This window comes from Amblyomma maculatum, chromosome 6 (genome assembly GCF_055883805.1).
Source record: "Amblyomma maculatum isolate TAMU_Amacu chromosome 6, ASM5588380v1, whole genome shotgun sequence".
Lineage (NCBI taxonomy): Eukaryota > Metazoa > Arthropoda > Arachnida > Ixodida > Ixodidae > Amblyomma > Amblyomma maculatum.
Window position 1 is genome coordinate 42,339,498 of NC_139349.1, and position 14,978 is coordinate 42,354,475.

General features: G+C 41.9%; 1 protein-coding gene across 2 annotated transcripts in view; it reads right to left on the reverse strand.

Annotated features, from left to right (window-relative positions):
- Positions 1-2,535: 2,535 nt before the first annotated feature.
- Positions 2,536-14,978, reverse strand: part of LOC146185618 (methionyl-tRNA formyltransferase, mitochondrial) — a 28,185-nt gene continuing 15,742 nt past the window's right edge. The window contains exons 7-9 of one of the 2 annotated variants that reach the window (XM_084606531.1): positions 10,159-10,250; positions 9,410-9,577; positions 2,536-3,546 (exon numbers count right to left, since the gene is read on the reverse strand). In XM_084606531.1, coding sequence (XP_084462657.1) covers positions 3,394-3,546; positions 9,410-9,577; positions 10,159-10,250 — 413 coding nt within the window. In that variant the 3' untranslated portion in view covers positions 2,536-3,393. Of the gene's footprint in view, positions 3,547-9,409; positions 9,578-10,154; positions 10,251-14,978 lie in introns of both variants that reach the window. The other variant, XR_014708008.1, reaches the window with a different exon arrangement.

The following is a 14,978-nucleotide window of genomic DNA, read 5'->3' on the forward strand; positions in this document are numbered from 1 at the left end:
TTTAGCCCACGATGATCTTGAAAATTACTCAGTGGCAAGCTATGAACTGTTGCAGTCACCCATCTCCCGGGCTGAAATCAAAAGTCGAACAGGAAAGCAAATTCTCTTGCCTTGGAAAGCATTTGTGGACCACTGATGGCAATGTATCGGGACTGGGCATCAACAAACCATTTAAGCAACGCATCTTCAACACTTGTGCAAGTCAATTTCCAAAGGCACTTTCTCATCATCCAGTCAGCGTTTATGCTTGCACTTAAAATCTTGTCTTTGTCAATTGTCAAAATGGTCAACATTGACAGACCGCATTTCTCAACCAAGCCGCAGCTTTTCGTTCCATGATTAAGTTTATCAAGAATAGCTGCCTTTGTTCCAATGTCGACAGCCTTTCTTTTCGCAGTTGAAGTTGGACTAGAAGCACAGTCTGCCATCACACTCGGTGCATTCGCAGCCTTCACAATCTTGTGACGAAAGTGTCTGACTGTCCGCAAAATTCTAAAGATGCATCGACGAGAGCAGCGCAAATCATATGCACCACAAGTGTAAAGACTGTACAAATGAGTAAAGCATCAACTGTGTGCTTTCTGTTCATGCTAGCAGCACAAAAGGCGCAGTGCTGATTGGGGAATCGACACATGCCACGTGACCAGCCGGGCCAGCTAGCCATACCATGTGACGTTGAAGCGTTCGTCGGCGCGCGGTAAGCCGGTGTTATGCAGTTCCAGTGCTCCATTTTTATTGCTGTTTGGGTTGTCCATATTTTTTCTGCAGATGTGGGGATGAGCTGGGGAGCAGAGAAACTGAGGGAAGTCATCGTGCCTAGCCAAAGGGCAAATTTTTCGACAGCGAGGTCGATTTTCCACTGCGTTCGCATTTGTTCTAACAGAGTTGGTGCGGTTGTTCATTATATCTGAGATGCAGTGCCATTACTGTAATACACATTTTGACAATAGCTTCACCTCTGTTCATAATAACAGAGCGTTTGTTATTACTTCAGCCGTTATAAGTGGGCTTGACTATGTCTGTGTTGAGTAGTTCCAGTGCTCCATTTTTATTGCTGTTTGCGTCACCCATATTTTTTTTCTACAGATGTGGAGATAAGCTGGGGAGTGCAGAGAACCTGAGGGAGGTCATCATACCTAGCCGTAAGGGCAAATTTTTCGACAGCAAGGTCGATTTTCCACTGCGTTCGCATTTGTTCTAACAGATGCAGTGCCATTGCTGTAATACAGATTTTGACAATAGCTTCACCTCTGTTCATAATAACCGAGCATTTGTTATAACTGCAGCCATTATAAGTGGGCTTGACTATGTCTGTGACAACACGCCTCACTACTGTCGAAGCTGTGTTTGGTCACAGCAGGCATCTTAATGTTTTTGGATTGCCATAGCATCTGCGAGGGGCGCGAATGTTACGACTGTTATGAATTCTCCCTGTTCTAATCCATAACGTCTTTTTTATTTTTATTTGCTGCTATTGAAAAATTTTATTCTAAGCTGCAGTTAAGCCACAAGGCTTAAAAAAACCATGCTCCTCGTCGATTCCCGAGTCACCGTGCAAAAAAAAAAACAACTTGCACTGCCAGTGACCTGCACATAAATGTCATCTGGTGCACTATTTTACATTCACCTAATTGGACCAGGCCACCCATGGTGCCAAACTACTGCAGGCCAAGCACCCAAAACATTTTTGGAGCAAAAAGAATTTTGATGAGTTAGTAGACACGACGTTCTTGCATGGCATTCCAGTAAAAAAATGTTTGTATTGCCAGCTGGAATATGGTGCCAGAAATCGTGTCCAGATGATAATTTCAACTTCTACTCAACTCCCACTAAATATTTTCCATTTCCAGCTAGGAGCAGAAATGAAAGAGTGATGACAGCAGCCAACACGGAACGCTGGGCCTTATTACAACTTGCCACGTATGATTACCGTTGGGTTTATCACAAAAGCCAAGATGTTGATAATGCTAACGGGTTTTCACACTTACCTTTATCAAATTAAAGTGATGTCTCAGATTATGCATATTGCTTTTCAGTTGTTGATGAAGTATTGCTATTTGCTGTCGAGATGCAGAAATGCCCTTAAGTTGACTGAGTAGTCTCAAGTCATGGTGTGCATGATGAATTAATGATTTATTTCATTCGGCGACATGAGCTGTCTGTGGATCAGCACTGTGTTACATAGGGAAATCCCGTGATTACCTTGTGGTGTGTGAACAAGTGTTGCATCTTTTGCATGAAGGACACCTTGGGATGACGAGCCTAAGCTCATGGAGGACACTGAGCAGAGTGTTAAAGGTTGTGGCATATGCCAGTTAACATAAATTGCTTCATCACGAGTTCTACTGCTAACTTGGGATTGGCCGACTCCCAGACGGCAAAGAATTCATCTGGACTTCACGTTCCGATATAACTCATGTGTCTTGGTTGTACTAGATCCATATTCCAGGGGACGGAACGAAACTTTTCTTTGGTCTTCATGTCTTCGCAAAAACGCAAGAAGTGTCGTGTTATACGAAATTCTGCAAAAAGTAGTTATGGACAATAGCCTCTGTTTTTGCCAAGGATTTCACAGACTTTCTACACAGGAATGGATGGCAGGGCAGTATGTACAAACCAGCAAGAGAGACCTGCTGAGGCAGGTTCTGGATGAGAGATGAATACGGGTCAATTAAAAACTTTCCAACATCACATTGACCCGTGTCTTCTCATGTATTGAAACGCGCTTACTTCAGCACGGGGCTATACCTGTGGAATTGTTTTTCATGAGAACTGTGCACAAGTCTCGGCTTTCTCCAGCCAAACTTGGAAAAGCATATGGATGACAGGTTCCACCAAATGAAAGAGAAAGCTGAGGACAGAGGGAAGTCATGGAGATTTTTTTTGAGTAAGGCGACCATGTGTGTTAGTCATTACAATAGAGCTTGCATAAAATAATTAGGGGGGAAGCAATGCAGTGTCAGGTGATCGAAATGCGATCGACTCTGGTGCCGTATTATGCAATGCTCCGAGCATCACCTGTGTGTGAAAGGCGCGCAAGCAGACTACCCGTGGTTTTCTTCCGTACGACCTGGCGTGCCGAATAAACAGCCTGCTTAGCCACTCTGCCTCGGCTCTGCCCACTGTGGCTACAAATAGTGCATGTCAGTAGCACTCACATAATGGCTTACCGCGGTAATACTCTCTCCAAAATGAAACTGATGTTTGTAGAAAAGCTGTTCTAACACACGCAGAGTAGAGCAGAATGCCAATAAAAAAGTTGTATAAACAAATAAAAATTTAAAAGCACGCACCGACCAGTGAAGCAAAATAGTTTAACCATGAAAAACATACCTAATACAACGAGTGCGTGATTGCTGAATCGTTAAGCAATGATTATGAAACAACGGCTGATCACGTCTTGGTTCTTTTGTGATGTGCTGCATTTCCTGCTGAAAAGAACTGTTCATTCACGGGCACTTTGCTCAGAAAACCACAGTTGAAGTCTGTAGCTGTCATCTTCTTGTGCCCTTCTACAGTGATGGTTGAAAAGGCAACCCATCCTTCCTGGAACGACAAAGGTAAACAAATCATGGCATCACAACTGCAAGAGACAAGCTGATTAATGACTGAATCAAATGCGCATTGAAAAGTGATAAGAGAAATAGAAATGAGCTACAGACAAAATAATAAACATGCAACCAACCCTCAACCAAGTGGATTACGAGGATTATAGATCAAGCACAGTATACCAATCATACTGTCAAGGAAACAAACAAAAACATATGTATAAGTACAGTCACCCAAATCTTTAACTAGCACGCGTGATGACCGTCTTTTCGGTGCTCCTGCGCATTACAAAGGAGCTAGGTCAAATTTAAGCAGAGGTTCCCCAAGCCCTCGCCTAATTTTCACTTTTCCATAAGTTTCATCCACACTAAGGCACAGAAAAGGCAGCCCTTACGTGCGCCAGTTAATGATTTGGACGGCAGTATATCCAAAATTTTCAACTACAACAGCTCCAAGCAATGAAACTAAGAACATCATGAAATCTTAGATGACATACAGAAAAACATAAAATATACAAACACATGCTGAAATGAGATTTCAAAATTGTTCAGAAGAAAATGTTGGTTTTGACTGCCAAGTCAAAAAAGTAATCAACACATGCACTAGAGCATCAGCCAAGCAGTGCCAATAAATGTATCAGCGAAAATCAGCTGAAAAGGGGCCGTATGCAGGTCAATATTGTGAATAAATTATCTGTTACATGACAGGGTGTTGTTCCTAACAAAAGTATGTAGTATTGTTTTGAATGATAAATTAGGAAGTGAATAGCTTTTTATAGATAAAAAAAACTAAGGTGAATTCATCAAAATAATTGTGAATGGCATTGAGTTCAATGATATCCATACCCCTGTTACATAGTCAATTTAATATTATTTGCATTAAATGACATTAGTCAACTAATTTGATTTTTCCAGGTTCCCTTACATGACACACAAAAAAATTAATGAAACGTGGCAAAGTGAGGAAATGTGCACAAATCATGCATTATTACAAACAGTTTTTATACTCCAGCAATATCATGCATCCCGTTTTAAAAGGCTACCACTATTTGAAATTGTTATTTGATTACTGAGAAAACCCCCCAGCAAGAATTAAAAAAAATAAACCATACTCGCGGACAACTTTATGCGGCTATGCAGCAAAGGTTACAGCGACGAAAGACACCGGTTCACAGCGGAGCAGAATATAGTCCCTTCAGAAATTTCGTGGATCGCACTCTGGAATGTAATACTTTTGCCGAATTATTCACATTATTACTACATCAAGATTACATACACTAGAATATAAGCTAGTATAATGTTAGTGTAGAGCATTATAACATCAATACAATGTGCTATGCAAATGCCGATGGGCTCGTCATTTGTCGAGAATCCCGCAAAACGTATGTGGGCTGTCTAATGCGTCTGTCCACCGCTTCTTGTACGCATAGGCGTGCGCACAGGGGGTGCGGCTGCCCCCCCCCCTTATCTTCTGAGGGGTGTGCTAAGTCTGCCCCATACCTTTACTCTATTGGACCTGTGCAGTCATTTTTAAAATTGCAGGGTTTTGTCCATGCAGGCTGTTTGACCATATTGGCGGCCGAAGACACATTGCATTGCAAGAAATGCTTACTTGCCATCATTACCTCCGGAAAACAGGGGACTCAATCCATTGTGAGAATCGCGTCATTCCGTCCTTTCTAATTCTGCATTCATGGCGAGGCTTGATTGGTTTTTAAGGGCACAATATTTTGTATACTGCCACAAAGGTGGCGAAAATATTTATTTGTTGCTTTCAAAAGCTGCCACCGCCGCAGGGCCTTAGATGGGCTTAGGGTGGCTGCCATCATGGGTGGCATCCTGTGACCTAGGGTAGGTATTAGGGTGGCATCATGTGATCTAGGGTGCATAGAGTTTGTTACTCTTACCTAGAGGGAAAGCTGAGGATGCTGCACTTCAGCCACCATTGGTGTGCTGAGAATCATGGGCTTGTGTGCTACTTCTTACAAGACAGTCGCATTTTTTTTAAAAAAACACAAAGTGGCTTTACTAAGATGACTCCTACCCCTTATTGTCATTGTCATCATCTTGAGGCAGCAACGTAGAGCACAAAAGCCATACTAGCGAAGGCACAAAAGCAGACGATGCCAATAAAAGGTTTCTGTTTTTCGAAATGCCACAAAAAACTTCCTGAAGTGATTGAGCAACCACATATATATTTCCAACATTCTTTTTCTTTTTAAAGTGTGCCTATCAGGTGTGAAACATTGGTTTGCATGCTGCTCAACACTTAGCCTATAGGAGAGAGAGCCATCACTTATTTTAGACAAATTTTACACTTACTTGCTGTTTCACTTGCTTTTTCAAATTTACAGTCCCCATATTGAATGTTGGGACATGTTTTATGGTAGAACAACATTTATTTCTACATTATTTTTAGCCAAAAGTTGTACTTCTGCACCTGGTAGCTCTCCACCTTATGATGCTTTGGGCACCCATGGTGGCTGAACTGGTCATCAAGAAGCTCCATGCAAACTCTCATAGATGGTGGCACAGCTTTCCCTCTAGGTAAGAGTAAGTGTGGCCTTCTTTTTAGCACCTGGTGCGATAAGCGCTTGGCACGTGTATGCTGCATCAGGTATATATCAGGTATTGAATATATGTACATCTTTAAAGCCCACGAGATGCTATATTAGGGAGAGAGATTTATGTAGCACTAATACAGCAGTAAATGTCATTATTTGGAGAACAATTTCGCTCACAGAAAAAAAAAAAAGAAACAAGTATGATATCATGGCTAGTACGACCTTGCGCTCGCAATACAAAGGAATCCCGTCGGAAATCATTGTAAGGTGAACAGATTTCTCTTTACAGAAGTAATAATGTTGGTGGCCGATTATTTGAGGGGCACGTCGTCGTGGCCACAATGCAATGAGATGGTTCACGAAATGGACGTAAGAGGACCAATCTGGGCAGCAACGTGAGCACACCATCCCCTTCTAGCTCCCTTGGGACAGCTGAAGACAACCCGACTGTTGTGAAATTCCATCTAAAACGCAGCATTTGCAATGACACATACCCTCCCCAGACCTTGTGTACCAATATCGCTGAACTACAAGCTCCATGATGGGACCAAGCGTCCAAACCATCCAAATACAATAGCAAACTGCGAATACGCGAAAACGAAACCACTCCTTACGTGCCCCAGCCCACGCGCTGCACTAACGCACACAGTGCAGATGAGCAGACTGGCATTGAGCCTGATGTGACATGATGTGACTCGATAAGCTGGCAGCTATCGATGACCGTCAGCTCACCACCATGCACAGGCTTCTGCCATGTGGTGACAGTCCATTCTGTGCAGAAAGTACAGGTTAATGTGTACGACAAGTGCTAGATACAGTTGTTTGCAGATATTGCAATGTTTTGCAACCAATTAAGTTAAACTATATATTTGTATTTTATTTTTTATGTTTAGGAGGTTCAAATAGTGAAAGCACAGTGCGAATCGATTAGCAAATAATATTTGCAAGCTATTGAAGTTTCCAATATTTACATATCCCTCCACAAAACTCTGTCCATAATTTTTGAGACTATATTTCTAAACACTTCTAGGAAGATAAAAGCTAGCCCGGCTAAGAATTCCAAATGTGTTCAATGAAACCAATTGAAATCATTTAAAACCATCTGATAATATAACTGGTTTCAATTGGTTTCATCACATTCCAATTGGAGCCAACAAACCTTCTCATTCTCCATGAGTGCACACAGTGCTTTTGTAATGACATATGATTGTGTAAAGATAAACTGCCCAGTGCTGTGGACTTGCAATTTCGTTTGTTTGCCACTGGTTTTTTTGTTCAATACCTTCATTTGGCATGGTTTCTCCAGTATAGTTAAGAGTAGTGCTTTGTTTGTGATGCGTGACTAAAGGTGATCAAGCAAGACTTTACTTTGGGCTAGTTGGCTATTTTGAGACATACCTGCATAAATGTAACTGGTGCAAGGAAACTAGGACGAAACACACAAGACATTACGGCACAATTTATGCATACCCGTTTTAAGGGGACACGGTAGGCCCTACTCCTCCCATGCATTTTAGCCTATGCTTCTAACCCTTTTTCTCATGATCTGCTAGGGTTACAGCAATCAACTTGGTATCATTGTAATCAGCAATCCAAGGCAGCCATACTGAACCAGGATTATTGTCTTCTGAATGCTGGATTTTTTGCTTCCTTTTTTTTACTAGGACTACCAAAATTTAAAGCCCAAATCTGCAGTAAATCACCTTTAAATCAAAATTCACTCCATCAATGTTGATAATTCTGGTTCTGTACACTCTCTGTAGTATTTACTCAATAGGTCTAAATCATTATCTCCCTAGCTCAAGTAGTTTTTGAAAAAAAAAAAAAAAGGGGGGGGGGGGGGGGGGTCAAATGCAGCAAAATTTCATGTTTCGAAATAATTGTCTGAAATTGAAAAAAGGGCTTTATTAAAATAGAACTCTAGAAATACATACTGAAGAATTTTTTCAATAGTCGCTAGCCTGTTAGTCACCTCCATTATCAATGCCTCTTTTCTGTGCTAGCTGCCTCGCCCTCCAAACCTCCTTAGTGACCTGCTGTGCAGCCCTCTGCATGAAGTATAGTCGCCGTCAGTTAGCCTCACATAACCAGTGGACTGTGAACCACCCTGCAGAGATTCCGAGTGACCTCCCATATCAGCTCGAGCCATGCTGTTCGATGTTTTCCATTTGGATGTCTCGAACCGGTGGGCTGAGAGCCACTTTCACTTCACATTTCTGGGAGAACACACAAGCAACTCCTAGACGTGCAACGTCTTCAACCAGCTGCAAATCCTTACCGCATGCTTTACACGAATAGCTTTTGGCAACAAAACATGAGAGAAGAATTGGTTTGGTTTGTGGGGTTCAACGCCATGAAGAGAAGGTTAATGTTAATCACGCCATAGCAACAATCACAAACATTTCCCTTTCTGGTCTCCATACATCCCACCGAGCGTGACAGTCTCAATGCAGACGCGCACAATGACCGCAGCATCCGCTGCTGGATAGTGTTGTGGAGATTTGGTTTCTTTGCTGGTCGATTTATGCAGGTTGTTGTGCAAGCATAGTCTTCTAAACCACTTCTTTGTCTTCTTCATTGGATGAGTGCTAAATATCCAGCCTCAAAAAACAAAAAACAAAACAAAGTCGGTTGCCCGCGAAAAATGCCGAAGCACACACAAAATACAGCAAGTCGCAAGTAATCCAGCTGCATATGAACATAGGTTAAACAAAATGTGCTAGCCAGCTTTCCACTGTTGTCAGATGAGTGACAACCATCCAGCTGAACGTGAACAAAATAGGCACTAATTTTTTTTTTATTGTCCAGGTTAGGAAAGGCACAGATCTCAATCAGGTGCCAAAGCGCAAAGTGGTTGTTTGCTGCCTAGGTTTCGAAAAATATTGATTTTAGAGTAAATATTTTGCATGTGCGTAAATGAAAGCCTGGACTATATAAAGGATAGCATAGGAGTTTTAAATAGCAGAAAAATAAAAAACAATTCTGAAAATTTGCCTACCCTGTTCCCTTAAAGGTGATTGACAGTCGTTTTTGACAGGCATATACATACATCAATGCATTGTTCAAATTAGGGCCAGGAGTTCAAGAATCTAAAAGAGAGTCAGGAATTTTGATCAAAATGTACTCCATCTGCTGGTTTTAGAGGAATAACACCTTGCCAAGATGTCCGTGAAAATCCTATCTGATAACCGTGCAAGCCTGCTTATCCTCTAATGAAAAGTAAAAGAAAAGCAAAACGTAGCAGCCATGACATGTTGAAATATTAAAGTAGCCAGCCATGCATACCAAACTGCCTACCTTGCATTTGATGCACAGTATCTTGCGCTTTGCGTGATAGTAGCAACAACCAGGTCTCGCATTGCCGTCATTCACAAGCTTCTCAAGCCTGGCGCTGACTAGCTCTGACGGAGGCACCATGTCAAACAGTTTCACCTTGAAGCCATGCCAACAACTCGTCAGAGTGGTCTTGAGAGTGCAACGAAAAGAAAAGGGCAGGAGAACGTATTTGTCATATTACCGCACTCCCTGATTAACAGCCTAACTCAGGAGGCATGCATTTATAGTACACACAAGAAAGCATGAAATTACCACCATTAGACAGAACTTATGGCCAAATATGGCCGTGTAACATCACGACTTGGTTGTGAGGCTTTGACCATCGATTTCGAACAAGTCAATGTACACCATCACCGCTTCCAAAAGACACAGACTAAAAAAGTGTCTCAGCCCTGTTTTCTTAGTATGTAAGTGGTAGTCATCGTTAAACCCATGTTGCCAAACAATGACACACGGCATGCATCCAGGCCAAACAGTTCCTTTGTTTTCACGTGATTATAAGCTCTTCAGGAAGTAAAACATGAGTGACTGCACATCAAGGAGCCACATTCATTTACACACTATAAAATTTCACTAGACTTACATTTCTCCCTTTTACCTTTCAGTTACAAGCATACCCCCTAGTCCCTACTGTAGATCACAACGATAACTTTAATCTGGACCCATTACACTCAAAGACAGTGTTGGAAGGTGTCCCGACATATACCTACAAAGTTTCCAACAGCCCTGTACAGTCTGTCAATGTAGTCGGCTGTGTGTTGAGCCCAGTCGATGGCACCTAATGATGGAGAGACCTTTGAAGCTGGGAAAAAATGATTGCATAAAAAGAAAGAAGTCAGAGTTTGGCCACAGTTGATTCAGGTAACAAACATACTGTGTACAGTCAAAAGCACTGCCATTAAATAAATTAGCCACAAATTATTACACAAAGCAGATCTTGTAACGAGCACGTCACAGTTAAACCTGGCGCAAGAACTCATGGCAACAGTGGCACTAATGAGAGTGCTGATTTTCAATTTCATCAGCATATTCAAAAACAATACCACTCTAAATAAAACTATGAAAGCTTATTCTAGTTATGTCTAGTTATCCGAGCGTAAGCTCTGTTAAGTATGGCTACACAATCAAACTAGCGATTTTTCTTTATGTGAGCTGACCCAGCACCTTCAGCTGTAGCATACTTTCTCGGTCTTCCCCTCCCGAGACTAGAAATAGTGAGGAGCAATGGAGAGACGCTGCAGACGCAGAGACAGCCAGCGGGGCAGGAGAGTGTGCAACAAGCGTGGACAACATGGAGGCACAGGGAAAGACGCACAACAAAGGTGCGGAGGTTGCAGACAGTGAGGAGCATGCCGAGGAAAAAACACACAAACGAGCACTCTCATCAGTGTGCTCTGTTCCACATATATTTGGATTTATTTTAATTGAAATGGCTTTGATTATGGACAAAAACACCAGAGAAAATTTCTGCTGCCAACTTTCTGAATGCTAATGCTGGTACAAAGCAGTTTGAAGTAATCGAGCCATAAGGCCTACTGTGTAGCTATATGATACAGAAAAACTATGCACAAAAGCCTCTAATGCTGTCCTGTTAAAAAGGCCTTCAGAGAGCAGCCAGTTGTAAGGAAAGAATTATTACATAAAGGATGAAGCAAGCTGAAGACTTAGAAACATTCAGATTATCCAACTCATTATCCATCTTGAAATTGTCATTGGCCTAGTTCTCTTCCACCACTCTCTTCTTTCTTGCTGTGACCCACAGCGACCACTGTCTGTGTGTGTTTTTTCCTGACTTCAGCTTCCCACCCTGCTCCGAGCTACTCCAAGGTGTCAAGAAGGATAGCCGTGCATCTTTCTCTTACCAAACTACTGCAGCATTAATGTTCCCTAATCCATGTAGGGGCACATCATGCCCCTTTTCGTATGATGCAGGCAATAACAATGGCACCAATATCATGTGTCCATCTCCGAGCTGTGATAATAGGGCCATTTTTTTAACCTACACCAGCTAGACAGTGTAGCAAAATACCATTGGAGGTATTGGAGATTTGCTACACCAGTGAAGCTGGTGTAGGGTAAAAAAAATGGCCCTAATGCGTTGTGATGCCATGTCACCCAAAAAATGTAGGCCCATAGTTTTTAGGCGGTAAGTTAATGACAAGGTGCACATTCCCGTAAAGTAGAACCCCTTTATTAAGTTAAGTCACTCAGACCGGCAAAAATCTTCACTATATCAGTTGTTGGTGATGACAAGGCCCTGAAGATGCTGTCTCGTAATCAAATGGCTACTTACTAAACATCTCTTGTTGCTTTATGAAAAGACACTCTAAAATACATCCCATCTCCCTTTTATTGTCATTTTATGCCATTTTTGTTTTCAGTTATAAATATTTTTGTTTATATCTTGTGGGAGGACTTCCTAAGCATGAAGGTAACATGGCTACAAATACAACTGAACTTGATTTCATGCGAAAACCAAAGCCTTGCACGGACACTGCATCATCTTCTGCTGTTTCCGTCAACAGATGAGAAATGCGGCACCAGCCAAGCGCTCCAAAACTACACACGTGGTCACACCTCCACTTCGTCTCACCGCTGCCTCGTGCTGCCGACTTTCAGCCGTTTCTTCCCTTCCCTATTTTTCACTGCACGTTTACTCTCTTTTACTTTTTGAATGGACTGTGCTTCCTTATTTCTATGTTTGTAGCCAGATTTACTTTTTTTCCCTATGAGCTGCATAGCATAAAGTTGGCTTCGCCTCAGTGCAAGTGAGCATAGTGGTAAAGCCATTAAAGAGAGCATTTGTTGTTATTACGTTTTTTTTGTGTTAGAAAAATTCACCTCATGACTATAAGTAACGCGCCTGCAGCGATGTCAGTCTACGGGAAGTATGTCGCCGTGGCAAGACATACTTGATTAAACCGATTTTTATCAAAAATCTCTCTACTGTAAAGGTGCAAAAATGTACAGTCGTGTATGGAAGATGAACTAGGATTTCAGTTTTACTTTGCTATCTGAGTTATTGTTTCATCCGAGTTTACTATAACGAGATTCTACTGTATTGCCTTTTAGTCTTCGGCATGTCTATGGGAAGCAATGTGCGGCCTATGACATGCACGACGCTGAAATCTGTTTCAGATCTCTGCACAAATGCAGGCACATTATATAGTAGTACCACCAAAAAAGCTTCCCCTCACGAAAATGCATGCTCTTGCAAGAGGGCTTCCCCACAGTTCTGTGAGAAGGCGCGTGGAAGCCACAGGGGGCATGGTTTCTTACGTAATTTCTATTCAGTAGAAATAAAATTGCTGGAGTTAGCTTTAGTTAAGCCTGGCAGGTTGTGTAAGCAAAGCCCCCGACATAGCTACTCTCTTCTTCTTTTCTTTTTATTTTTTTCTTTCTCTTTCTCTTGTTGTTGTTGTTCTCCTCTAATGTGATGGCACATACCCACATAGGGGGATCGGCCAAGAATTGGGGTGCAGAGATATTAGATTTTGAGATGTATAACTACATCGGAAAAAAAAAAATAATAATAAATGCTAGGGAATAGAGAAGGAAATGTAGATATGATAAACCAAAATATATAATAGTAAATACTAACGCACGCAGTAAGAGAATAGTAAGATTTATATGTACAGAATAAAACTTCAAAGCATATTAGTCAGGTAGACGTTTTGTTTCTATTAAGAAGTTTTGAATGGCGTTGAAAACATACCTGTGGCTGTACCCAAGCATGGTGGCACCGAACGATAATAAAATTTGGCTGCTCAAATTAAGACCCAGCTGTTGTAACGGCTTCTCTAAGTACCGTTTTCTCATCATGGTAAAACGGCGGCAAAATATCAAGAAATGGTCTATTGTTTCCGGTTCCCCGCAGAAAGCACAGACAGGAGAAAGCGCCAAACCAGACCTGTGCATATAGAAATTTAGGGGCGGAATACGACAGCGTAGCCTTGTTAGAGAGACCTCAGTCTGCCTTGATTGACATGATTTCCTATTCCACGAATACTTGAGGTGCAGGTAGTCATCCGAGGATAAAATAGATCCAGACTGCGTGCTTAATAAGGCACGCCGCCGAAATCTTGCTGCTGTTATGTACGCTGTTGCCGGGAGGATGGGCAATACAGGGCCGTTCAGAGAATCTTTGGCTAGTCTGTCTGCAATCTCATTGGCTGTCACATTGCTGTGTCCTGGTACCCACACTATATGTATGAGCCTCAAATGTGAGGGGAGCAATGAAAGAAAGGTGTTTAAAATTTGCGAATCCATATTCGAAGAAAGCGACAAGCACAAAGAATAAGAGTCTGTAATTACAGCCACTGTTGAGTATGTTGTGTCTAGTTTGCGCAGAGCAAGCACCACCGCCAGCAACTCCGCCTGGAAAATTGGAGTAAAATCCGGAAGACGGACTGAAAAAGCCCAGTCTAAAAGCGGACAGTATATTCCAACGCCGGCTTTTTCATTAAATTGAGAAGCATCCGTTGCTATTGTTATGCTAACTGGAAGACTTTGTAAATGATCTTCTAATAATCCATTTAAAATGTGAGGTGCTAAGTGTTTCGCATTATTTGGGAAAATGTCATCAAAGATAATTTGAACCGACGATGCACTTACTTTTGTTGGAAAGATGTTAGAAAGGACTACGTGCAAAGGTTGTAACAGATTTTGCACTAGAATTACCTGCGGGGTATGAAACCGAGGCCATACGACTCCAAAAAAGGAGTCTGGCTCGCAACAAAAAATTGATATGGAGCGGTGGAATTGTGATTCATATATTTTCAGATACGTCTGGACAGTCAAGAATTGTAATCTAGTTATTAACGGTGGTATTCGGGCTTCAAGGTATAGTACATTATTAGCCACGAATTTGGGGAGCCCAAGGCATAATCTAAGCGCTTCCCGCTCTAAAAGAACAAGCGGACGAATTTTGTAAGCAGGTGAACCAGAAAATAACACAGATCCAAATTCTATAATTGGGCGGACATACATAACATAAATCATTAATAGTGCGTCTCGCCGCATCCCAGACCTTGGACTGCTTAATCTGCGCAACATACCCACAGCACGTGCCCCCTTCGCTGCAACATGTTCAATGTGATCCCTCCATGCCAGATGGTCATCGTAAATCACCCCTAGATATTTCAAAGACTTAACTTGAGGAATCATTTCCTGCTTAAATGTTAGAGCAAGAGTTACCGGATCCTGAATTTGGAAAACAAGGAACGCGCACTTTTTAACATTTAATTTAAATTTTAAGTCATCTAACCAATTTTGAAGGAAGCTTAGGTACGATTGCAGGCGCCTGTTGAGGGATTGAATGTCAGGTGCAGCAGTAAAGAATGCGATGTCATCCGCATAGACATACGTGCGGATCTCCTGATGAGTGGGAATTGAACTCATTAAAATGTTAAAGAGCACGGGCGAGAGGACTGCCCCTTGAGGGACACCTCTGGTTTGTTGATATTTGCTAGAATGAACTCCATTCAATGAACAGTAAAATTGTCTGTTTTGTAGGAATGTAGATATCCAA